At 45.2% G+C, this 27,663-nt stretch overlaps 1 protein-coding gene across 6 annotated transcripts in view; it reads left to right on the forward strand.

The window, feature by feature from the left end:
• The window catches only part of SLC44A5 (solute carrier family 44 member 5), a 765,772-nt gene that overhangs the window by 509,490 nt on the left and 228,619 nt on the right, over nt 1–27,663 (forward strand). For all 6 annotated transcript variants that reach the window (XM_069232424.1, XM_069232422.1, XM_069232425.1 and 3 more), the window contains exons 7-8: nt 17,716–17,776; nt 18,824–18,947. In XM_069232424.1, the coding sequence (XP_069088525.1) occupies nt 17,716–17,776; nt 18,824–18,947 (185 nt within the window). The remainder of the gene's footprint in view (nt 1–17,715; nt 17,777–18,823; nt 18,948–27,663) is intronic.

The following is a 27,663-nucleotide window of genomic DNA, read 5'->3' on the forward strand; positions in this document are numbered from 1 at the left end:
TTGACAGAAAGGTAGCTCCAGAAAGAGCCCTTTTTGTTATGATTCATGCTGAGATCTGATTGGCTGTCAACACTTCAACAAGGAAGTGTTAGAAGCCATCTTTGGGACTTGGCTGAAGCTGAGTCCCAGAAACAAGAAAAAAAAACACACAAAAGGGCCCAGGGTGCGAATATCCTGACCCCTTAGCTCTGGTGCTGGGGTCCCAAAGGGACCCCCCCAGGGATAAAAAGCATTTTTTTTAAATGTTTGCCATGATTCACAGCGGATCTGGTGAAAACATTTTTAAAAAATGAAGCATGGGGTCCCGTGCTTCATCTTTTTTAAGCCACTGGGTAAGCCAAGTCCCAGGGGTGGGGGTGCATGACCCAACCACCCCCCCCTCCAGCGCCCCAGGGATTGCCACCTGCCCGGGGGGTCACTGCATAAAAAATGTGTAGGGTGCCGCAAACCCTACCCACACCCTGGGACCACCACCTCCCTGGGGCTATAATAAAAATGTGAAGGGGGTCAATTTTGGACCCCCAGGTCCTGGAAACCACCATCTCCCTGGGGCTGTTTTTGTTGGAGGGGGCTGCACGGCCCCCCTCGAGGAGCCACTGATGGCCCTTGGGACCGCCACCCCCTAGGGCTGGATACTTCTATGTCCCAGGACACCCACCCCTGGGATGTACCTGTTTGCTGTGGCTTGGCTGCAGCGCCAAGTCACAGCAAACAAAGTACGCTTTCTGACAGTGGGACCTGTCAAAGAGGTCTTGCTGTCAGAAAGCAGAGTTTTCATCTGTCTTCCCAGCACGCAGATATGTGTGCAGGAAAGATAGATGAAAACATTGCTCCAGCAAGCAGGTAGCTGCTATGAAAAGGACCTATTTGGAAGGGTAACGTCAGTGGAATGTCAGTTGGAAATTACCGAGTGGAACAGCGAGGGGAGGGAAGAAGGGAATTTCCTTTTACGGACTAGGTGGTCTCACACACTATATAGTGTCATGCTTCATCATTTGACCACCTAGACCCACCCAGGTAGGACAGTGCCACCTGGGCGGACTCAACCTCACTGTTAAAGGAACAGGAGGGAGTGCGTAAATAAACTTGTTTCTGGAAAGATCGGGATCCAGCTAATCTACTGAAAAACTAAAAACACCTAAGCAGACACCTGTGAAGAGCAACAAATTTAATGGTGGTGTCTGTTTGGTGTAGTTAAAAAGGGGGGTTGGGACACCTCTGTGAGGACAAGGACTCACAGGGTCACCTAACTAATTACTAGCCAACATGTTTCTGCCCTCAAAAGTGAGCCAATGAAGGTCTCGGGGCATTCGTCAGGGCCTAGGATCCCTACGTCTCACGTTGGAGGAAAATACTCTATGGGGAAATCAAAGAGTGAGAAAATGAAAAAAGAATGATCTACATTACCCAAGGAATTACCTTGAGGCGGCCTATGGGGAGAAAAGCAATTAATTAGCACTCTGGTGGCACACAGCACTGCAAAACCAACCAACTACACACGTGTCAAGGGGATGCATTCATGCACGAAACACATATGTTCAAAAAAGGTAAAATACATGCGTGGAGTGACTGAGTGGGTATATCTACACAAGTGGACAGTCCTATCACTGCAGGGAATTATAGTTCTTACCCTTTTCTTAGAGGCAGCTAGCCTCTGGTATCCAGGAGGGGGAGTGTCCCCTTATAGTCACACACTAAGGGATAGAGATGAACATAAAGACGAAGTGAGGAGAAGAACAGAAGTAGGCAGAATAGATACAGAGGGAGCAATAGGGGGGAAAAACAAGTTCCCAGTAGGAACCCACTATTGCTGGTAGAAAAATACTGGTTAAGAGAAACCGAAGTGACTATAGACAAAAAAAGTAAGATTAAAAGCAATAAGGGCTTATCTGTGTTGCCTGTGATCCGGTATGCCACTCACTACATCAAAAGGGACGCTCGCCGTGCGCCTACTTCGTCCTCTCCTTGGACCGCTTGTGACAAGTGGCTGAGGGAGAACGGTCTATTTATGGCTGTAAGAAATTCCAGGTGCGCCCTGTTAGCGCGTAAATTGGAGTTCAATTAATGTTAATCACCGCCGCGGGCCTCCTTGCGTTACTAGCCTCGATATGATTGCCGTAATGGCGGGCGCACCGGCCAAGCCGGGGCGCCGGCATGAATGTGATCGATTGCAAAGGCGGGCCTCTTTAGGTTGATGGCGCGATGTGCTTTGCCGCACCCGCGGGCGCCCCAGCAGTGCTGGGGCGCCGGCATGAATGCGGGCGAGTGCAAGGGTGGGGCCCGAGCCGGAAGATTCCGGCCCGAGCGCCACCAGCGGAAGGCTCGCGTTTACAGTGGACGCTGGGAAATGTAGTTCCCAGCGGTCCCGTAGCCCAAAGGGCTAAGAAAAAAAGGGAAAAAAGAAAAAGCGAGGAAAAACGAGGGAAAGGATAAAGAAAAGGAAGGAGAGGGGGGGGGGAGAAAAAGAGGGGGGGGGGAAACGAAAGAAAGGGAGGAGGGAGAAGGGATATTGTAGAAGAAATGCAACCGGGGGGGGGGGGGGGGGAAGGGGAAGAAAAAGATAGAGCAGAAGCAGACGGAAGGGAGGACTCATAAGTTAGTCAGAGAAATCATTTATTGAGTGTGAACCAAGGGATCTCATCATTAAGACCATTGGTGTCCGTGTGTAATCTCCTGACCCAACGTTGTTCGGTCTGGAGCAATCTCTGTGTCATATTGGAGGACGATGGAGATAGTTGCTCAATGACCGTCCAGTGTAAGTCATCTGCCGAATGTTTTTCCAGAAGGAAGTGGTTAGTCAATTTAGTAGCCTCTCGTTTACAACGGATCGTACTCCTATGTTCACAGATTCTCGTGGCGACCTTTCTAGATGTCATTCCCACGTATTTAAGGTTACAGGGGCATCTAATCAAATATATCACGTTTTTGCTGTTACAGTTGGTTAGGGATCTTTGAGCCCATGGAGTCTTAAGGTCTAGGTCTATTGTGGTTGACTTTTTGGTGAAACAGCAGACACTGCAGTTGCCACATGGGTAGTGTCCTCTTGGTGGTGGGAGGCCCCATAGTGTGGTTAGTGTCGTCAGGGAATTGTTTTTTTCTTCTTTGGGTCTTGTGTGGACAACCATGTCCCGTATGTTTGTGGCTCTTTTAAACGCATGTAGTGGCTGCTGAAAGGGTAAACCACCAGATATAAGGATTTTCCACTCATCATTGATGATTTTCTGAATCTTATTGGATAGTGGATTGAAGGTAGTCACACACACAATTTGTTCAGTGTCAGACGTCCTAGTGCGTGGTTGTAGTAGTTGGTCCCTATTATTATTCCCCGCTCTTTTGTATGCTCTCTTCACCAGATGTGTGGGATAATCCTTGGTTTGCAGCTTACTAACCAATTTCTCAGCGTGTTTGCGGTAGTTTGTGAGGGTGGAACAATTCCGTCGTAGACGTAAGAATTGACCAACCGGGAGATTCTCCCTCAGGGACCTTGGGTGGAAGCTTTTGAATTGGAGCAGGTTATTCCGATCTGTGGGTTTATAATAGACCTCTGTGGCTAGAGCCCCATTGCTTTCATAGATTGATAAGTCAAGAAATGCTAGTTGGTTGTCACCTATGGTCATGGTGAAGTTCAGGAAAGGGTTAGCTGTATTTAACCAATTTACAAAATTCATCGCCTCATCTCTAGTTCCTGTCCAGACCAATAGAATGTCATCTATATATCGTTTCCAGAGTTTAATCTGCTGGGAAAACGGGTTGTCATCGTGGTTGACTACCTGTCTCTCAAAGTGATCAACATAGAGACATGCTAGGCTAGGTGCGAAAGTGCTACCCATAGATGTACCCTGTATTTGCAGGAAAAAGTTATCCTCAAACTTGAAGTAGTTCCTTGTGAGAGCCAAATGTGCCAAGTCAAGTATGAAGTCAGGCGGTGTACGTGACTCTCCTCTATTGGCTTCCAAAAGGTCGCTAATGACCTGCAGAGTGGCCTCCTGGGGAATGTTGGTGTATAGGGATTCTACATCCAGGGTGATCAACAGTTCTCTAGTTGTGTCAAAAGCCACAGAGTCTAATAAGACTAACACATCCGTTGTGTCTTTTAGGTAAGTAGGAATTCTTCTGACCAATGGCTGAAGGAAGAAATCCACAAATTGAGACAGGGGTTCTAGAACCGATCCGATCCCGGATACAATAGGTCTCCCTGGTGGGGGAATTTTCCCTTTATGCATTTTAGGGAGAATATAAAAGTAGGGAATCCTAGGGTTAGCCTGTATCAGGAAGTCTGCCTCATGTCGAGTAATCCAGTCGTTCTCTAAGCCCTTCATCACGAAAAAGGAAATTTCATCTTGAATATCAGGTGTGGGGTCTCGAGATAAGCGTTTATAATGGTGGGTGTTACCCAACAGACGTTCGCACTCATCTCTATACATTTTAAGTGGAGAAATTACCGTTGCTCCCCCTTTGTCTGCTGGTTTAATGATTATCATGGGGTCAGATGTCAGGCCTTTCAGAGCTGAAAGCTCGGCCGTACTCATATTCTGGTATGTTTTTTTGGTGGTCCCAGTAAGTGCGTTGACTTTTAGGGATACTGATTTCTCAAAAGCCAGGACCTCGGGGGGCATCTGTCCCGTGGTTGGGCAGAAGGTGGACTTTGGGCGTAGGCCAGTGTTTTTGTCTGAAGCCTCGTAATGTTTCTCCAAGAAGAACGTTTTCAAGCGTATCTTTCGAAACAAACCCGCTAGTTCTGTTCGGGTTTTAAATAAGTCAATTTTGGGCGTGGGCACAAAGTTTAAGCCCTTGTTTAGTGCCTTAGTTTCAATTTCACTCAGAACCCGGTTACTCAGATTGATAATGTTATCCGTTTGATTATCCGTCAGGCTCGTTACAGTGTTTTGCTTGTCCCTGGGAGGGGTTCCCTTTGTGCAGTATTCTCTGGGGTGTCCTCTCTTGGCCTCCAATGTACCTCTTTCCTTTTTCCTTTTCCCTCCCGTTGCCTCTGTCTAAAAAAGGCTGCGGTGGCTCAGGAAAAGACCATTGTGCAGGGTGTTGGAAAAAGGGCGCCTGGTATTGAGGTGGGAGTCCATATTGGGAAGGCCAACCCCATTGTTGATTATGGTATGGAGGGCAGGGGGGTAACATAGGTGGGTGATTCCACCTTCCCCGGCGTTGCCCACGTCGTCCACGACGTTGCCGCAAATTATCTGATGATGAACTATCATTATCTGAACTGGTGTTACCACCAGATGAGGTGTCGGATATGTTGTTAGTTTTCGCTACATAATCCGATTTGGTATAAGGGTATATCTTCTCGTGGGAGAACCGATCGAGATCTTTTTGGAATTTAGAAATCTTTCGCTGAGTGAGATATTCCTTATGCTCGTTCATATTTTTGTTAACCTCCTCTAGTTTCTTTTTAAAGGAGAGAATGCTCATCCCTGATTTAAGGTTATTCTCACTCGTTTTTATCTGAATTAGGAGTGCCTCGGATAACCTTGTCGCTGTTTTTATAATCAGGATGAGCCAATCTCTAGTACACTTCCATGCTATCAGAGCCCAATCCTTTCTAAATTCTAGATCTTCAAGGAATATACGTGGGGCATTGGTGACCAACAGTCCGTTTGGTGCTGTATTGCTCCGGAGGTATTCAGTCAGAACGGCCCCGTGGAGAATAGTTTTGACATGAGATCGTTTTAGTTCTACTAGTGTATCCCAGTCGCCCAACTGGGACAAACTCTTGGAGAGGGTGGTATCACCAAGAAGTGAGGGGGCCGACAGAATGGCTGTCAGATCCTCATCACTGAAGGAGAGTCCTTCCGCCATACTGGGGAAGAAAGAGCACCGATATGAGGCAGTAGGGGGAGAGGGGAAAAGAAAGGGAAGAGGACAAACAACCTTAGTGTTGGTGTGTGGTCCTGGACAAAGGAGCAATAGTTACTCACTAGAGGGGGGGGACTCTCGCAGCTAGCAGCTGCTCAACTATCATTACACATGGAGAGAGGAAGAGGGAGGAGGGGGGATAACTATGGAGGAACACTCCGTACTTAGCTCCCTATAATTCAAAGTACACACGAAAGTACGGGGTTCTCTAGAAGCGGACGTCGCGGATATTAGCGTAGTCCTAGGTTGTATGTATTCCTATTTGGAAGGGTAACGTCAGTGGAATGTCAGTTGGAAATTACCGAGTGGAACAGCGAGGGGAGGGAAGAAGGGAATTTCCTTTTACGGACTAGGTGGTCTCACACACTATATAGTGTCATGCTTCATCATTTGACCACCTAGACCCACCCAGGTAGGACAGTGCCACCTGGGCGGACTCAACCTCACTGTTAAAGGAACAGGAGGGAGTGCGTAAATAAACTTGTTTCTGGAAAGATCGGGATCCAGCTAATCTACTGAAAAACTAAAAACACCTAAGCAGACACCTGTGAAGAGCAACAAATTTAATGGTGGTGTCTGTTTGGTGTAGTTAAAAAGGGGGGTTGGGACACCTCTGTGAGGACAAGGACTCACAGGGTCACCTAACTAATTACTAGCCAACATGTTTCTGCCCTCAAAAGTGAGCCAATGAAGGTCTCGGGGCATTCGTCAGGGCCTAGGATCCCTACGTCTCACGTTGGAGGAAAATACTCTATGGGGAAATCAAAGAGTGAGAAAATGAAAAAAGAATGATCTACATTACCCAAGGAATTACCTTGAGGCGGCCTATGGGGAGAAAAGCAATTAATTAGCACTCTGGTGGCACACAGCACTGCAAAACCAACCAACTACACACGTGTCAAGGGGATGCATTCATGCACGAAACACATATGTTCAAAAAATGTAAAATACATGCGTGGAGTGACTGAGTGGGTATATCTACACAAGTGGACAGTCCTATCACTGCAGGGAATTATAGTTCTTACCCTTTTCTTAGAGGCAGCTAGCCTCTGGTATCCAGGAGGGGGAGTGTCACTTCGTCTTTATGTTCATCTCTATCCCTTAGTGTGTGACTATAAGGGGACACTCCCCCTCCTGGATACCAGAGGCTAGCTGCCTCTAAGAAAAGGGTAAGAACTATAATTCCCTGCAGTGATAGGACTGTCCACTTGTGTAGATATACCCACTCAGTCACTCCACGCATGTATTTTACCTTTTTTGAACATATGTGTTTCGTGCATGAATGCATCCCCTTGACACGTGTGTAGTTGGTTGGTTTTGCAGTGCTGTGTGCCACCAGAGTGCTAATTAATTGCTTTTCTCCCCATAGGCCGCCTCAAGGTAATTCCTTGGGTAATGTAGATCATTCTTTTTTCATTTTCTCACTCTTTGATTTCCCCATAGAGTATTTTCCTCCAACGTGAGACGTAGGGATCCTAGGCCCTGACGAATGCCCCGAGACCTTCATTGGCTCACTTTTGAGGGCAGAAACATGTTGGCTAGTAATTAGTTAGGTGACCCTGTGAGTCCTTGTCCTCACAGAGGTGTCCCAACCCCCCTTTTTAACTACACCAAACAGACACCACCATTAAATTTGTTGCTCTTCACAGGTGTCTGCTTAGGTGTTTTTAGTTTTTCAGTAGATTAGCTGGATCCCGATCTTTCCAGAAACAAGTTTATTTACGCACTCCCTCCTGTTCCTTTAACAGTGAGGTTGAGTCCGCCCAGGTGGCACTGTCCTACCTGGGTGGGTCTAGGTGGTCAAATGATGAAGCATGACACTATATAGTGTGTGAGACCACCTAGTCCGTAAAAGGAAATTCCCTTCTTCCCTCCCCTCGCTGTTCCACTCGGTAATTTCCAACTGACATTCCACTGACGTTACCCTTCCAAATAGGAATACATACAACCTAGGACTACGCTAATATCCGCGACGTCCGCTTCTAGAGAACCCCGTACTTTCGTGTGTACTTTGAATTATAGGGAGCTAAGTACGGAGTGTTCCTCCATAGTTATCCCCCCTCCTCCCTCTTCCTCTCTCCATGTGTAATGATAGTTGAGCAGCTGCTAGCTGCGAGAGTCCCCCCCCTCTAGTGAGTAACTATTGCTCCTTTGTCCAGGACCACACACCAACACTAAGGTTGTTTGTCCTCTTCCCTTTCTTTTCCCCTCTCCCCCTACTGCCTCATATCGGTGCTCTTTCTTCCCCAGTATGGCGGAAGGACTCTCCTTCAGTGATGAGGATCTGACAGCCATTCTGTCGGCCCCCTCACTTCTTGGTGATACCACCCTCTCCAAGAGTTTGTCCCAGTTGGGCGACTGGGATACACTAGTAGAACTAAAACGATCTCATGTCAAAACTATTCTCCACGGGGCCGTTCTGACTGAATACCTCCGGAGCAATACAGCACCAAACGGACTGTTGGTCACCAATGCCCCACGTATATTCCTTGAAGATCTAGAATTTAGAAAGGATTGGGCTCTGATAGCATGGAAGTGTACTAGAGATTGGCTCATCCTGATTATAAAAACAGCGACAAGGTTATCCGAGGCACTCCTAATTCAGATAAAAACGAGTGAGAATAACCTTAAATCAGGGATGAGCATTCTCTCCTTTAAAAAGAAACTAGAGGAGGTTAACAAAAATATGAACGAGCATAAGGAATATCTCACTCAGCGAAAGATTTCTAAATTCCAAAAAGATCTCGATCGGTTCTCCCACGAGAAGATATACCCTTATACCAAATCGGATTATGTAGCGAAAACTAACAACATATCCGACACCTCATCTGGTGGTAACACCAGTTCAGATAATGATAGTTCATCATCAGATAATTTGCGGCAACGTCGTGGACGACGTGGGCAACGCCGGGGAAGGTGGAATCACCCACCTATGTTACCCCCCTGCCCTCCATACCATAATCAACAATGGGGTTGGCCTTCCCAATATGGACTCCCACCTCAATACCAGGCGCCCTTTTTCCAACACCCTGCACAATGGTCTTTTCCTGAGCCACCGCAGCCTTTTTTAGACAGAGGCAACGGGAGGGGAAAAGGAAAAAGGAAAGAGGTACATTGGAGGCCAAGAGAGGACACCCCAGAGAATACTGCACAAAGGGAACCCCTCCCAGGGACAAGCAAAACACTGTAACGAGCCTGACGGATAATCAAACGGATAACATTATCAATCTGAGTAACCGGGTTCTGAGTGAAATTGAAACTAAGGCACTAAACAAGGGCTTAAACTTTGTGCCCACGCCCAAAATTGACTTATTTAAAACCCGAACAGAACTAGCGGGTTTGTTTCGAAAGATACGCTTGAAAACGTTCTTCTTGGAGAAACATTACGAGGCTTCAGACAAAAACACTGGCCTACGCCCAAAGTCCACCTTCTGCCCAACCACGGGACAGATGCCCCCCGAGGTCCTGGCTTTTGAGAAATCAGTATCCCTAAAAGTCAACGCACTTACTGGGACCACCAAAAAAACATACCAGAATATGAGTACGGCCGAGCTTTCAGCTCTGAAAGGCCTGACATCTGACCCCATGATAATCATTAAACCAGCAGACAAAGGGGGAGCAACGGTAATTTCTCCACTTAAAATGTATAGAGATGAGTGCGAACGTCTGTTGGGTAACACCCACCATTATAAACGCTTATCTCGAGACCCCACACCTGATATTCAAGATGAAATTTCCTTTTTCGTGATGAAGGGCTTAGAGAACGACTGGATTACTCGACATGAGGCAGACTTCCTGATACAGGCTAACCCTAGGATTCCCTACTTTTATATTCTCCCTAAAATGCATAAAGGGAAAATTCCCCCACCAGGGAGACCTATTGTATCCGGGATCGGATCGGTTCTAGAACCCCTGTCTCAATTTGTGGATTTCTTCCTTCAGCCATTGGTCAGAAGAATTCCTACTTACCTAAAAGACACAACGGATGTGTTAGTCTTATTAGACTCTGTGGCTTTTGACACAACTAGAGAACTGTTGATCACCCTGGATGTAGAATCCCTATACACCAACATTCCCCAGGAGGCCACTCTGCAGGTCATTAGCGACCTTTTGGAAGCCAATAGAGGAGAGTCACGTACACCGCCTGACTTCATACTTGACTTGGCACATTTGGCTCTCACAAGGAACTACTTCAAGTTTGAGGATAACTTTTTCCTGCAAATACAGGGTACATCTATGGGTAGCACTTTCGCACCTAGCCTAGCATGTCTCTATGTTGATCACTTTGAGAGACAGGTAGTCAACCACGATGACAACCCGTTTTCCCAGCAGATTAAACTCTGGAAACGATATATAGATGACATTCTATTGGTCTGGACAGGAACTAGAGATGAGGCGATGAATTTTGTAAATTGGTTAAATACAGCTAACCCTTTCCTGAACTTCACCATGACCATAGGTGACAACCAACTAGCATTTCTTGACTTATCAATCTATGAAAGCAATGGGGCTCTAGCCACAGAGGTCTATTATAAACCCACAGATCGGAATAACCTGCTCCAATTCAAAAGCTTCCACCCAAGGTCCCTGAGGGAGAATCTCCCGGTTGGTCAATTCTTACGTCTACGACGGAATTGTTCCACCCTCACAAACTACCGCAAACACGCTGAGAAATTGGTTAGTAAGCTGCAAACCAAGGATTATCCCACACATCTGGTGAAGAGAGCATACAAAAGAGCGGGGAATAATAATAGGGACCAACTACTACAACCACGCACTAGGACGTCTGACACTGAACAAATTGTGTGTGTGACTACCTTCAATCCACTATCCAATAAGATTCAGAAAATCATCAATGATGAGTGGAAAATCCTTATATCTGGTGGTTTACCCTTTCAGCAGCCACTACATGCGTTTAAAAGAGCCACAAACATACGGGACATGGTTGTCCACACAAGACCCAAAGAAGAAAAAAACAATTCCCTGACGACACTAACCACACTATGGGGCCTCCCACCACCAAGAGGACACTACCCATGTGGCAACTGCAGTGTCTGCTGTTTCACCAAAAAGTCAACCACAATAGACCTAGACCTTAAGACTCCATGGGCTCAAAGATCCCTAACCAACTGTAACAGCAAAAACGTGATATATTTGATTAGATGCCCCTGTAACCTTAAATACGTGGGAATGACATCTAGAAAGGTCGCCACGAGAATCTGTGAACATAGGAGTACGATCCGTTGTAAACGAGAGGCTACTAAATTGACTAACCACTTCCTTCTGGAAAAACATTCGGCAGATGACTTACACTGGACGGTCATTGAGCAACTATCTCCATCGTCCTCCAATATGACACAGAGATTGCTCCAGACCGAACAACGTTGGGTCTGGAGATTACACACGGACACCAATGGTCTTAATGATGAGATCCCTTGGTTCACACTCAATAAATGATTTCTCTGACTAACTTATGAGTCCTCCCTTCCGTCTGCTTCTGCTCTATCTTTTTCTTCCCCTTCCCCCCCCCCCCCCCCGGTTGCATTTCTTCTACAATATCCCTTCTCCCTCCTCCCTTTCTTTCGTTTCCCCCCCCTCTTTTTCTCCCCCCCCCCTCTCCTTCCTTTTCTTTATCCTTTCCCTCGTTTTTCCTCGCTTTTTCTTTTTTCCCTTTTTTTCTTAGCCCTTTGGGCTACGGGACCGCTGGGAACTACATTTCCCAGCGTCCACTGTAAACGCGAGCCTTCCGCTGGTGGCGCTCGGGCCGGAATCTTCCGGCTCGGGCCCCACCCTTGCACTCGCCCGCATTCATGCCGGCGCCCCAGCACTGCTGGGGCGCCCGCGGGTGCGGCAAAGCACATCGCGCCATCAACCTAAAGAGGCCCGCCTTTGCAATCGATCACATTCATGCCGGCGCCCCGGCTTGGCCGGTGCGCCCGCCATTACGGCAATCATATCGAGGCTAGTAACGCAAGGAGGCCCGCGGCGGTGATTAACATTAATTGAACTCCAATTTACGCGCTAACAGGGCGCACCTGGAATTTCTTACAGCCATAAATAGACCGTTCTCCCTCAGCCACTTGTCACAAGCGGTCCAAGGAGAGGACGAAGTAGGCGCACGGCGAGCGTCCCTTTTGATGTAGTGAGTGGCATACCGGATCACAGGCAACACAGATAAGCCCTTATTGCTTTTAATCTTACTTTTTTTGTCTATAGTCACTTCGGTTTCTCTTAACCAGTATTTTTCTACCAGCAATAGTGGGTTCCTACTGGGAACTTGTTTTTCCCCCCTATTGCTCCCTCTGTATCTATTCTGCCTACTTCTGTTCTTCTCCTCACTTCGTCTTTATGTTCATCTCTATCCCTTAGTGTGTGACTATAAGGGGACACTCCCCCTCCTGGATACCAGAGGCTAGCTGCCTCTAAGAAAAGGGTAAGAACTATAATTCCCTGCAGTGATAGGACTGTCCACTTGTGTAGATATACCCACTCAGTCACTCCACGCATGTATTTTACCTTTTTTGAACATATGTGTTTCGTGCATGAATGCATCCCCTTGACACGTGTGTAGTTGGTTGGTTTTGCAGTGCTGTGTGCCACCAGAGTGCTAATTAATTGCTTTTCTCCCCATAGGCCGCCTCAAGGTAATTCCTTGGGTAATGTAGATCATTCTTTTTTCATTTTCTCACTCTTTGATTTCCCCATAGAGTATTTTCCTCCAACGTGAGACGTAGGGATCCTAGGCCCTGACGAATGCCCCGAGACCTTCATTGGCTCACTTTTGAGGGCAGAAACATGTTGGCTAGTAATTAGTTAGGTGACCCTGTGAGTCCTTGTCCTCACAGAGGTGTCCCAACCCCCCTTTTTAACTACACCAAACAGACACCACCATTAAATTTGTTGCTCTTCACAGGTGTCTGCTTAGGTGTTTTTAGTTTTTCAGTAGATTAGCTGGATCCCGATCTTTCCAGAAACAAGTTTATTTACGCACTCCCTCCTGTTCCTTTAACAGTGAGGTTGAGTCCGCCCAGGTGGCACTGTCCTACCTGGGTGGGTCTAGGTGGTCAAATGATGAAGCATGACACTATATAGTGTGTGAGACCACCTAGTCCGTAAAAGGAAATTCCCTTCTTCCCTCCCCTCGCTGTTCCACTCGGTAATTTCCAACTGACATTCCACTGACGTTACCCTTCCAAATAGGAATACATACAACCTAGGACTACGCTAATATCCGCGACGTCCGCTTCTAGAGAACCCCGTACTTTCGTGTGTACTTTGAATTATAGGGAGCTAAGTACGGAGTGTTCCTCCATAGTTATCCCCCCTCCTCCCTCTTCCTCTCTCCATGTGTAATGATGAAAAGGACCTACCTGCTTGCTGGAGCAATGCCGGCTGGGGCTGCTTGGGAGGCCTTAAGGCACACCCTTGCAATCCCAGATAGTCCATACAGGGCTAAAAATAAGCAGAAATAAATAAAAAAATTGCAGGAAGTGTGAGGGAGGCCTTAAGCCCCCCCGTGGTTCCAGATAGCCTGTAAAAGGTTACGGTGAGAGACGTTTGCACTGAGAGTTGAGGGTTCGACTCCAGGTGTATCCAGAGTCATTTCTTTTCCTTATTTTTTTTCAACTATAAATGTTGAAGGCTCATACTGAAAGGTAATCTTACTGTTTTTAATTGACAAATACATTTTTCTTTTCAATTTGTGCAGAAATATCTCATTCTAAGTATATCATCAATAAAAACCTAAAAAACTCTCTATCTCTCTCCCTCTTACTCTCTTTCAATCTTTTTCTCCCACTCACACACCCTCTCAGACCCTTCCGCAGCCACTCACAGAGCCACTGAGACTCTCACCAACCAACTCACACTCACATCCCCCACTCAGGCCCTCATGCACCCACTCATGGACCCACTCAGACATGCACCCGCTCATAGACTCACTCAGAATCTCACACAGCCACTCACAGATCCACTGACACCCTCATGCACCCACTCACAGACCTGCGCACACACTGACGCACCCACTACGACACTGATGCACGCACTCTCACACCTGGACAGAGACTCTCACAGCCACTGTCATCCCCAGATACACCCTCTTACACCTATTCTCACACCCAGAGAGACAGACTGAGGACAACTCCCGCCGCACACTGCCAAAGGGCCGTAAGGTAACTATAACTCGCGCCCTCGCCATGCAGTGCTAATTATCCCAAAAATTACAGCACTCATGACATCTTTGATGACATCATTGAGAATGTCAATGTGATATCTGTAGTAAAATCTTTGACGAAAAACTGTGCATGGCGGGGCGTGAGTTATAGTTACCTTAGGGCATGAGTTATAGTCACTTGAGATAACTCAAACTATAATTGGTGAATTTCTATGGTTTCATACATTTAAAATGTGACGTCCCTGTACCCTTTGGCTATTAAGTGAAAAAAAATATATATATATATACCTGTTCCCTCACAGTGACTGAGGGGCATATTTATACTCTGTTTGCGCCGGAATTGCGTCGTTTTTTTTGACGCAATTTCGACGCAAAACTAACTCCATATTTATACTTTGGCATTAGACGTGTCTAGCGCCAAAGTCCATGGAGTTAGCGTCATTTTTTAGCGTGGACACCTACTTTGCGTTAATTATATGCAAGGTAGGCGTTCCCGTCTAAAAAATCGACTCCGAGGCATGTGCGTCGGATTTATACTCCCGGGCAAAAATCACGCCCGGGAGTGGGCGGGTCAAAAAAAATGACGTACGGCCGCTTTTGTGCCGTTTTTTAGCGCCTGCAAAAGGCAGGCGTTAAGGGACCTGTGGGCTCTGAAGGAGCCCAGAGGTGCCCTTCCATGCCCCCAGGGACACCCCCTGTCACCCTTGCCCACCCCAGGAGGACACCCAAGGCTGGAGGGACCCATCCCAGGGACATTAAGTTAAGTTCAGGTAAGTGTTTTTTTTAATTTTTTTTGGTGGCATGGGGGGCCTGATTTGTGCCCCCCTACATGCCACTATGCCCAATGACCATGCCCAGGGGACAGAAGTCATGGGCATGGCCATTGGGCAAGGGGGCATGACTCCTGTCTTTGCTAAGACAGGAGTCATTTCTATGGGGGTTGGGAGTGAAAAAAATGGCGCAAATCGGGTTGAGGCGAAAAAATTGCCTCAACCTGACTTGCCCCATTTCTTGACGCCCAAGCCCCATATCCCCCTATGCCGGCGCTGCCTGGTGTATGTCGTTTTTTTTAACGCACACCAGACGGCGCCGGCGGCTAACGCCGGCTAACGTCATTCAATAAATACGGCGCCCGCATGGCGCTTCAGAATGGCGTTAGCCGGCGCTAATTTTTTTGACGCAAAACTGCGTTAGCGCAGTTTTGCGTCAAAAAGTATAAATATGGGCCTGAATGTCTAAAAACGATTTCAGTATGTTAGGCTATTTTTCCTTAAGACAGTGTTGGACATGGCCCTTTCTGCAGAGTCATCCCAGATTATTGCTTTCTCTGCCTTCCTTTGCTGCTTCATTGTTGTTGCCTGTTAGGACTCTGTGCACTTTTTATCTGCAAATCAATTGTCAAGTGCTTGTGCTCACCCTTGGAAACATGATCAAAATGTCCTAGACCTGATTTGTACGTTTAATTTACTTGTAAGTCCCTACAATACGGTACTACATGTACCCAGGGCCTCTGAATTAAATGTTACTGGTGGGCAGCAGCTCTTATTATGCCCCCACTAAAGTAGCTTTCTAAAACGTGTCTCAGGCCTCCCACTAGAGCCTGTAGTCCAGTTTTAAACTGCCATTTTAACCTGGCAAAAAGGAAGAGGGATTGAGCCGTCTTGCCTTGAACCAAGGCTACTCAGAGCGTCTCCAAAGGTGAGTTAACTGATGTCCTGTGTGAGATACAGGAACACAATGAGCTTTCAGAGGCCTCCTTGCATCACTCCAGCTGACCAGCACCAACTGGACCTGCCTGGGCCTGCCTGAGACCTGCTGCTGACCTCTTCTGGAGTGGGTTCTTATTGCCAAGAAGAGCTCCCAACATGCTGGACCCTTTGTTGACATCAGTGAGAACTCATCCTGAAGAAAAGTTGAAGAGGCAGAACCTTTGGTCTCCTTGCGACCGAAAAGTGACCTTTTCGCGCTGAGAATCAACCGCCCGCAAGGACGGCCAATGCGAAGCTCCAGCGAGACCTGCTGTTCGTGCTTAGAGTGACCATCTATGATGACTTGTAAAGGGAAGCCTGCACTTCGCGCTGACAACAACCGTGCTTGATGATCAACCAATGTGAAGCTCTAACGATGACCAGCTCTTAGCACTACAACAACAACTGTGAGCGATGATCGACCTGCTTCTTGTGCCAATAACCTCCTCCTTCAGGCCTCTGCCCTCAAGAACAGCACCCTTCGCTCCAGACTTAAGAAAGTAACTTTTCAGTGGGACTAACCTTATCCCTGTATCTGACCTGCACTGCATTGCAGTCGACCTGAGCTTGTGACTTTCCCCCGGTCCAGTGCTATCAGATAACCAGTGCTTTGTACATCTTGGCACTATTTTCACCTAAAATGTGAAAAAACATATCTTCAATTCTACTGAATGGATTTTGACAATTTTGGTGACATTTATTTATCAACATTAACTTAATTTTTCCTAAACCGGTTTGGGATTTTATTGGTGTGGTGGTTGCACTTCATTACTGTTTCAGTGCTGCATAAATACTTTACACATTGCTTCAAAGTTAATCCTGCTCATGTGTATCAAGCTACCAGAGGATTAAGCAGAGGTAAATTTAGTGACTTTTGTGGTTCACCCCAACAAGGATGGTGTTTATTATTTGCTATTTTAGTAGGCCTTCCACCCCTCTCAAACAATAACCCAATTTCTTACCTACAGGGTCACCACGTTCCAGCAGCTGAACTACTTTTAACCACACACTGTCTGCTGTGCCTTGCCAAGTACTTGTGCTCACTGTATCTGTGGTCATTAATGCTCATTAGTTGAATGGTTTGTGGAACAGATATTTTTCATTATTTGACACAATCAGTGGACACACATATGCCCCAAGTTAATAGTGATGCCATGAAAAAAAAGGAGGCATATTTATCGAAAGTTCTTGCAGCGCAGGGAAGCAAGCAAAGTTGCTGTGCTGCATTGAGTGAAAGGGACAGAGGTGAAATGCGCCGTATCTATTGAGATTTTGTGCTCTTCAGCTCCCTCCCTGCGCTGGAGCACTTGCGGCTTCCTAGTGCCAATGCAGGCATCCTTGCACCATTGTGAACAGGATTGTCTTGGTGCAGGAAGGGATAGCTTCCTGCACAAAAACAATCCAAAGAGCAACATTCCTCTTTCTATACATGATGTAGAATGCATCACACAGCAAGAGGAAGTAACAAGGAGAAATAAGCATATTTCTCCTCATTACGCCTCTGTGTACCACTTCCAAACAATTCCACCTTTTCAAACTTTAGTAAATCAGAACTTGCGAGAACTTCATGGGTGGATGCAAAGGAACCATGCTCCACCCATGGAACGCCTACCTCTAAGAAATATGAAGCAATGCAGCACGAGATACTGTGTTGTTACGTTTCTTTGCAATGCCATGCAAGGCCATGCAAATCAAACTTTGCATGGCTTTATAAATCCCAAATTAAGCTGTGCCTTGCCCTGCGTCGCCTTGCACGACGCAAAGGCTTAGTAAATCTGAGCCATGTGTCCTAGGAGGGGACAGCTCCATTCAATGTTTAATATATGTTGTTTCAACACTGAATTTAAAGAGATGACATTTTGAACAACATTTACACCTACTTACAATAACATATGAACTGACTTAAAATGTCTCTTTTTTTAGCGAATTACAGAAGTTCTTCGTGATGAAGATTGTCCCTCGATGATTATCCCAAGCAGGCCTTGTGAGTTTGTTTTTTTATTGATTAGACAATGATATTAACTACATATGTGCTTAAAATAGTTAATACTAATGTATTAAGCCCGACATAAACTGGTCAATTAAACATTAAACTAATATTTCTGCACTCATTTTGTTGATATGTTTAAATCATGACTATTTCTTTCGAACCTTCAAAATGCTAAATAACCTGCTTAGCTTGACCTGCCCCACTATAATTTTTTTCATATAGAAATTGTGTTGTATCTTTTTTTGGTTTTCATTCTTAGCAATATGAAAGCAGACTGCTATGAATGAAGATATAGTTAAAGCATGTACACATAATAACAGAACCATGAAAACATCTGCTAACAACATAAACTGAATGGCTCACAGTTTGCCATGAAATTGAGGAAACCACCAGTAGTGCGGTTTCATGGGCAGTATTTAGAGTTCTCGAGAGGTGGCAATGGCACTGCTCTAACTCTCGCCAGAGAAAGCTATATGCAATGTTTCAATATGTGCTGGTACATAACACAGTTCTTGATGTTGCCACCAAAATACATTATTTATTTTTACTTGTGGTATTTAATTAAATAAAGTTTTGCACAACTGTGAACTGTAAACCATGACTTAACCCTTTACGAGTGTGGAGTAATTCCTGATTCAGTTGGTAATGGGGATAACTCACTGAATCGGCATTATGAATTTGTGGGAAAACCTGCATCTTGAGGTGTTCCATGGGACAAAAGTGGTCTGGGGTTGTGCGAGTCTGACACGGCGAAAAAAAGGCAAAATGTTGGATTAGTCTCAGCCTCTGGGAATTACTGTGTTCCGCATTCTAGTCCATCGTTTTGCTTTTTGTGCCAAGACAGCCATGGGTAAGCCATATGCAATTTAGCATTGGACCTGCTCCAATATGACCAGTTATTCTAAAACAAACCACAGTTTTTGTGCAGTTGTACAAAGTAGGTTTGTGCCATTTTCAGAACATACTTTCCGAGATCCTCTTTTAATATTTCAGACTCTATGATGACTTCTGATTACAATTATTTTTGATTTCTTTCAACAGTTCTAAAAAGATGCTTCCCAGATTTTACCACGAGGAATGGAGTACTGACTGTAGGAAATAGAACAACTTTTAAAGATGGGAACGGGAAGATGAGGAACGTTACTGATCTCAGGGAGGCTGCTAAGTAGGTTTTGTATCTTCATTTATTACATGTATGTTTATCCACGATATCTGCGCAAGACACATACAATGAAGATTGTATATAATATAAATTGTTTATTTTCTATAGGACAAACGTCAGGGCGCGGTGCAATACAGTGTGATTCAAGAGTAAAAAGATGTATTGACACAAATAATTTCACAGGCAACATTAATATATATACATAGAGTAGTTATTGTTTAAGTAAGTCATACAATCCCCCAAAATGTACACAAAACAAAGAATATGAACATATAAGGAAATATTTAATAATAGCCAGATAAATTAAAATGAACATCAATCAACGAGATGTGCAGTTAAATACATGTATTACAAAGAAAAGAAGCTGTTTGAGTATGAAACAACCATTATGATAAAACATGCTTAGGGTAATATTTATCTGTGATTAGGTAAGTTAAAGTAGGACAGTAAGGCATGGAGTAAATAGCTAAACTAAAAATAGCAATTCCCTGCTAAAAATCAATGAACATGTAACATGGAACCCAGAGTGTGTATTAAATGTATTACAAGGTCCTATGTGTATTAAATTTATTACAAGGTCCTATATAGAGGATACTTTGGGCGGTTATATAAAGGAGGCCATTATTATAAGTGTCAGAGCGAGTCCCTTACTATGTGAAGAGCGGGAACCCAGTTTAATATTAGCAATTCGTAGCCAAATATAAATATAGAATATCGGGACATAATTAGGATGGAGCTTTGGAAGATACATAGTTAGCCCCCGAGGGCTGAGCGGCACATTTGAACAATAGGATAATGAATGGCAGGATTAGTAGAACTAAGAAGTGTAAGTTCTTTCGAGTAGGTAATATATGCTTTCCAGCACTACTTTTGGATTATATGGACACTAATAAATTATATTATAGGTGGAGAACTGCACAAAGTCTACTCTCTCAAAAATCCATAGACCACTGGTGTGGGTTGATTATGGAACCAATAATAACTTTGAATGTGTTCTTTTTGCATGATATCATAGATGCTATTTGTTAGAAATGGGGTCTTTGGTTGGCAGTCAGGTTGCCCCTTGTCCAAGCAAGGACCCTCACTCTAATCAGGGTAAAGGAGAATCACCCTCAGCTAACCCCCACTCACCCCCTTGGTAGCTTGGCACGAGCTGGCAGGCTTAACTTCAGAGTGCTAGGTGTAAAGTATTTGTACCACCACACACAGTAACTTAATGAAAAGACTACAAAATGACAAAACACAGGTTTAGAAAAATTATCTAAACAAAACAAGACCAAAACGACAAAAATCTACCATACACAAGTCAAGTTATCAATTAAAAAACAAAAAGAGTCTTCATGTTCTTTTAAACACAACGCTAACACTGTAAGCGTGAAAATGTACCTGGGTCGTGTCAAAATAACCCGCACGGGCGAGTGTGCGTCGAAAAAGGTAAGCAGTGCGTTGATTTCTCACTCGCAAGCGACCTGATGCGTTGTTTCTCCTTCTCCGGTCAGGCCGGCATGCGTAATTTTTCCTCCCCGCAGGGGAGCGATGCATCGACCCGGTCAGCACTCAGGTCCGGGCAGGCGTTGCATCGTTTTTCTGCGCCCAGCAAGGTTTACGTAGAAAATCCTGCCGCACGGTCTCAACAAAACCACGCAATGTGGGTTGCGATGTTAACAGCCTCCATCAGTGGGTGTGAGCGTCGTTCTTCCAGCTCTGTGCATCGATTTTCCAGTTGTGATGCAGGTCGAGCGTCGATTTCTACTTCGAAGCCGGCGGCGTGTCTTTTTTTCAGCCACGTCTCGTAAGGTGCGTCAAATTTTTCCCCGCACGACGGTCCGTGCGTGGATTTTCAGTCTTGGGTCTGCCAGCTTCACCTTCCAAGGCCCCAGGAACTGGATAGGGCACCAGGGCAGGAGTCTCAGCAGAGAGTCCAGGTGCTGGCAGGAGAAGTCTTTGATGGCCCTGAGACTTCAATAACAGCAGGCAAGCTCAGGACAAGCCCTTGGAGATTCCATTACAAGCAGGAAGGCACACAAAGTCCAGTCTTTGTCCTCTTGCACAGGCAGAAGCAGTAACTGCAGGATAGCTCCACAAAACACAGTCTCAGGCAGGGCAGCACTTCTCCTCAGCTCTTCACCTCTTCTCCAGGCAGAGGTTCCTCTTGATGTCCAGAAGTGATATAAAGTCTGTGGTTTTGGGTGCCCTTCTTATACTGATTTTGCCCTTTGAAGTAGGCTTAGTTCAAAGAAAAGTTTTAGTAACTCTCAATTTCAAGTTTGCAAATTTGTATTCATTGAGGAGTATGTGCTGTGTTGCTTTGTAGTTATTCTGGACCTCAATGACTGTCCTGTCTTGCTCACAGTAATGCCTTACATATGCATTTTTTTTCTTGCTCTTCGTGAAAAATGCTAACAGAGGACCCTTGATAGCACTTTCAGTAACATTCACCTTCCACGTTTCTTTTACTATACCTCTGAGAGAATGTGAGTAATTGATAGTTCTGAGTGTTGTTGTACCACCAACATAATAGTTCACTGAGAAACCTCTGATCAAGCCCTTAGCTAAGGCACAAGCAGCAGGCTTTCCCTATGGAAATACATTGTTGGCTCAAACAGTAACAAATACCATTGAGGTCAATACACAGCATACACAAATTACCAGTCCATTTTGGCAAATCCAGAAAAAGAATAGGCTAAATTTCTTTAAAACGTATTAGATCAAATTAAGTAAAGTGGAGATACAAATTAAAGTTTTAAGTCAGAAAATGCCCATTGGACAAGTGATGTTCTGAAAATCAACTTCAGTCAATGTGCTGTACAAACAAACACCACTGAATGCCACTCTTGTACCTAATACAAAATCAAGCAAAAGTTGCCAGTAAACTGTTTTGTTTTGTAGAGGCCAGGAGGGCAAGGGAAGAGTGAGTTGCCTTGCAGACAGCACGTTCAATTGCTTTTGGTTTTCCCTCAATCATATAGTGAGCTGCAGGCCTCCACTTGTGAGAAAGACCTGCCTGCCCCTGCTTTCTGACAGAGCCAAGAGTCCCAATTTCCAGTAGATACTGAAAGGATTCCTCATAGTCTCTCCTACAGCTCTCAGGCTACCAGTGAAAGCTCCTAAGAAGAGATCACCAGCCAGGGCTTCCACAGGGTCAAGTTCATTCCACTCCCAACTGGTCAGGAAGTTCTTCCATGCACAACACTACCATTATTCAGCCTTTTATGTCCCTTGTCTCAGTACAGGAGTTCAACCACGTGACCCTAGAAGAGCACTTCCGGTCCCTGGGTTCCGCCAGGAAGTGGGAGGCACTCCAGATATCTTTAGAGGCTGGTGGGGCTCAGATTCTTCTTCCTTTTTCTGAGTCTTCCAAGGTACAGGAGTGTTCTGAACTGCTGTTTCTGTGATGTCATTTTACTTAGTGCATTATCTGACGCTTGGTGAAATTTTGGCTCCAATCTCCTCGGGGTCAAAATTCCCACCAACAGCCATCGTATATTTGCAGCACTTCTTGTCCTGCTTACATGGAAACTATCTCAGAAGCTTTTGACCAAGATGGAAGTAGTCAGGCTCCCCTCTTCAAGCTACTAGTCTCACCCAGGACCTGGAACCATACCCCTCTTCCTGATCTAGGAGTAGCTCATTCATCCCTTCTAATAGGAGGTGAATGGTCTCTTTGTTTAGCTTACTGTTTCAATCTACACCCAAGTGGCATATTCAGTCATACTTGTCTAGTCATTGCCCATTCTACATCCTTCCTGCTGTTTGCAGCAGTTCCTTTGATTGACAGCAGAAGTAGATTTTATGCCTCATCTAGGTTTTATGTCTGTCATCAAAACTGAATTAATGACTACTGAAGCCTTCAAGCAGCACAAACTATGGTTTTAAAAATTAAGAAGTGAACTTTCCAAAATAGTTACACTTACAATTAGAATATTTTTTATAAATATTATAAATTAACTTTGGATCAAGTAAGACATTATAAAACAGATCTTTTGTTTGCAACTAAGCATCTCTGAAGGAAAATGCCACTTTACCTTTCCATTGGCACACGGCATTTGGTAGCTGCTCTTTGTATGGATATATGTTCTTTAATTATTGATCATGTCCCACTTTTAGACATGAAGCATGTGGTCATGTGGTCTACAAGGGACAGTTAAGTGTTACTTACCTGATATATCTAAGTAGGATATGCCACATACAAGCACCTTCCTCTGTTATGTGGTACCGAAGGGTTTTAGACTGCAGCCATCCAGTCCTCAATGGTAAACCTGGAGACTTATCTTTCTAGTCATATGTGTGTGTGTGTGGTGTAATTATATACTGCTGCCATCATGAGATATTTAGCTCCCATACCACTGGTACAATTCCTGTGTTAATTTACTGTGGCGTTACTGAAAATTTAGTAGGCCGTTAGGGTTTGGTTGATTTCAACTCTCAATGGGGCAAATCACATCCTGTAATGCTAAATTTCACTGTTGCAGTGCTCAGAGCCATAATGTGAGGAAAAAACTGCCTGCTAAAAGGTGAAACCTCTGGGAAGGCCACACAGAAAAACAACATAATTATGACAGCATTTAAGATATTGCAAGATTGTAGTACAAGATGTCTTTTGTGAATGTATGAACAAATGAATGAATGATATGTTGAGTGTTTGATTACCCTAAAATAGGGTGTCTTAGTGCTGAAAAGAGATGCCAGAATAAAGCAATTAGTTGTGAGGAAAATCACAAGCTTGCAGTTTTGTTAATTTTGCCCATGTGGTTTCCTATGAGAATAGCTTGGTAGGACTTCTCAAGCGTATGAATGTAAAATTTCCTAGCTTTCGCATAGGAAGGTTTCAATTTTATTAGGACCCCAAGGCGAGGATTACGCTAAATTTTCTATCCTTTAATACTTCCAGCAGTGTTCAATAATAAACTACCTTTCCCATGAAATGACTGGTAAGGAAATACAGAAAAACAACACATCTTCCAATCAGATATCAGAGCCATAGTCTGTATAAACAAACGTCCTCTGAGGCACTTCCCCTTTCTTGAGTGGGACCTGAAGAATCAACAGGAATCATTTGTCATTATTGGAGTCCGTACCTGGGCAACGAAAAAACATAAATTAATCAGTTTTCATAAAACTAAAAGCTCCATAAACAGCAAATGGCATTACTATACGTTCATAACCGTAAAATCTTAACTTGTTAAGCATAGTAACCACATGAGATACAATAATGCGTATGCATAACAAATCAATTAAGTTTACTCACATGAATATCCCTTAATCTTCTGTCAGAAAAAAAAACATATCCAGGGTGGGAGATAACTGTGAGAACAGATGTGAGGGAATAATTATTGCCGCTGTGTCCTTATTAGAATTGAAACTTTCCTTTACGAAAGCTAAGAAATTTTACCGGAGGCAAGGATTATACTCGTTCAAAGCTCTGGTTTCAAGTAAAATCATTTAAACATAGAGTCCAAAGACCAATTGGCCCCATTAATAATATCCGCTAGTCTGTCCCCTGGAGAAAAGGCTTTTGAGGCCATTGCCCCTCTTGCGGAATGGGAGCCGAATTGCGACACATCAGTGCCTGCCTCATGCATGACCCAGCGAGCAATGGTGGGTGATGAGATGGCTTTGAAAGGTTTTATTGGGGATATCAATAACTGTCATTCTCCTGGTGGACGGAACCATTCTGTCACGTTTTCATATGCTTTAAGACACCTAACCACACAGAGTTTAGGATGGGAACTGAATGTCGGGTAAGAGATTGATCTCAAATCTGCTTTAGTTCTCATAGGAATATGGAATATGACCCCTTGTGGAGTGAATACCCTACCCGAGACATCGAGGGCTCTGACATCAGACACCCTACGGTACAAGACCAGACAGAGGAACATTGTCAGCTTTGCAGATAATTCCTTTCGCGAAATATATTCTTTCCTTTGCCAAGATTGAAAAAGTTTCAAAACCATATTGACATCGCAGAGGGCTCAGTACCTGGGATCTGGAGGAAGAGAGAACTGGATTCCTCTCAGCAGCTTACAAACCAGGGGTGTGCCCCCATGGGAGCTCCTTGGAGTGGCCTACAGAGATAGCCGAGCAATAGGAATTTATCTTCCTGTATGCCAAGCCTTGAGATGCCAAGGAAGCCAAGAAATTCAGGATTGGGACAATTTTGCACCCCATGGGATCTTCTTGGCATTGAACACATCAGTGCACCCATTTGGACCACACTGCCTTTTATCGTTTGGTGGTTCACTCTGCTTAGGCCATGGCAAGCATACTTTCAGCCTCCTGTGAAAGGCCCGGGACTCACCATCTCTCCCGGTAATCCACTGTGCCATCAGAGGTAGACGGCCCTGGAGGAATAGCAGATGGCATTAGCCTAGGGGATTCTGAAGAATATCTGGAGCGAGGGGAAGGTGGATTGGAAAATCCAAGAAAGTCCCAGAAGAATAGGAAACCACACTTGTGATCTCCATATCAGCATGATCAGCACTATGTCGGCCTGTTGTCTCCTCAATTGGGAAGACAGTCTCATTATCATAGCGAAGGGAGGAAAAGCATAACCATTCTCCTTCGACCAATCCTGCATGAATGCATCCATTGGTGGTGGTAGGGCATTCAGCTTCCAACTGAAGTATCTTGGAAGTTGATGGAAGCAAAAAGGTCAAAAAAGGACCCCAACGACTGTAACTCAGTGAAAACCAGAAGATCAAGTTGCCACAAACTCATGTCTGGCCATCCCCATGTGCACCAATCCATGATTTGGTTGGATACTCCTGGGAGATGTCCTGCAGTGACTGATATGTTGTTGTTGAGGCAATACGTCCAAAATTCTTTGTTTAGGTCTGCCAGGACCTACAATCCGGAACTCCCGGGATGATTAATATAGCTCAATGCTAAGACATTGTCCATCTTGGGTAGCACTCAGCAGCTTGCCTCCTCCTTGGTCAAGCATTGGACTGCTACAGAGCCCACAGTGATCTCCAGGCAATTGATGTGGAGAGATTGTTCTTCCATGGATCAGTTTCCTTCTGTGAATGACTCTCCACATTGCGCTCCTCAACCGGATTTGCTGGCATCCAATTCGATGATGAGATCTGAATCTGAGCCAAAAATGGCTCTGCCGTTGAGGGAGCCCAGACTCTCTAAGAGATCGATTGTCAGTTGCAACTGATCCTGTAACTTGGTCTGGCATTGGTGCATGAGAAGTACATCTAAATATATTATTAGATGAAGCCCTTGAGCCCTCAGCAGTTCGACCACCGGTTTCAAGACCTTGGTGAAACACTAAGGGGCTGAGGATAGACCGAAAGGAAGGGTTTTGAATTTGAAGATGGATCCACACCATTGGAATTGTAAGAATCGTTGGTATGGAGGAAAGAAGGGGACCGTTAAGTACACGTCTTTAAAGTCTAAGCACACCATCCAATCGTCCGGGCGCAACAGATCACGGAGGAGGTGCATTCCTTCCATTTTGATATGGTGGTAGATCAGGCAACCATTGAACTCCTGCAGGTTGATGGCAGAGCAGTGTCCGCCATCCCGTTTCTCTACCAGGAAGAGGTTGCCCACCTTGTCCAAGGGGAACCATTCAGAAGGCCTGGGATGAAGCAGCTCTTTGAGGTCCAGTATATTGGAGTGATCCTCCAAACTTTGGGAATCTGAGGTGGCAAGCGTAGCAAGAGGCACAGGTCACCACAGTCTGGAAGGACCAGCCTTATCAGCAGAATCCCCAAGGGAATACTCGTCATCCCCATTGACTGAGTGAAAAGGGACAGGAGCAAGTCCCTGGTGGGCTTAAGGTGTCTGCCGAGGTTTCTGCACCTGACTAAGCAGGATGATCTAAAAATGCCTTTTTGAGCCGATCAAAGGCTGTCAGGTCCACCCCGGTTTCCAACTTACATTTGGGGGGTTGTTGTGCCTTGTGTTTGAGCTCCACCAGGGAACCTTTGTGAAGGGGTTCTAGAGATATATTAAGTGGATCGGGCAGGAGTCAGCCACTTGCAGCAGGTGTCATTCTGGAGGTTCAGTGGTGGAGGCTATCGCTTGATGGATGGAAGCATCCATTGCCTGACAGAATTCATCTTGTCCGGGGAGGACCAAAATGGTCTCCTCCTACATATATTCTCCAAATTCCTGGGTTTGCATGATTGCCAGGGATAAAATATCTCCCACTGAGTAACCCACAGGGAGTTTCAAGATTGTAGGGGAAACTTGGCTGTATAAGGGGTGGGGGAGGGAGGGGGTGGCAGACCCACAATCTTTTATGCCTTCCAAGCAATTTTTATATTTGTGGCAGACAAGGTAGAGTTTTGACCATGCACAGCACTGATATTATAGAGTGTAGGTGAAGAATGGCCTGTGCACCCTTTCAAGTCAACTGGGTAATTACCGCCTGGGCCCAGCCCCTAAAGTGGGCTAACATGTGCGAGTGAAAACCGATTAATGTGCAGAGACCATGATCTGGTTCCCCTGCTTATGTCAACCCATATCGGACATCTGCTGCTTCCTTAAGTTAAATACTGACCCTGATGGTGCAGGGTATCAGGTTTCCAGGTAGCTCAGGGCAGCTGATGGCAGGAAGGCTCTATAGTGGGAGGCAGTTGCTCCACAATAGCTGGAGGCGCGCTTCTGTAACCAAGTGATGACCTCTAGCGGGTTGCCTGCCTCACCTCAGGACGCGGTCCCCGATAAAGACCATGGAAACAGCTGCGAATGGAGTGGATAACAA

Source organism: Pleurodeles waltl, chromosome 4_2 (assembly GCF_031143425.1).
Source record: "Pleurodeles waltl isolate 20211129_DDA chromosome 4_2, aPleWal1.hap1.20221129, whole genome shotgun sequence".
Taxonomy (NCBI): Eukaryota; Metazoa; Chordata; class Amphibia; order Caudata; family Salamandridae; genus Pleurodeles; species Pleurodeles waltl.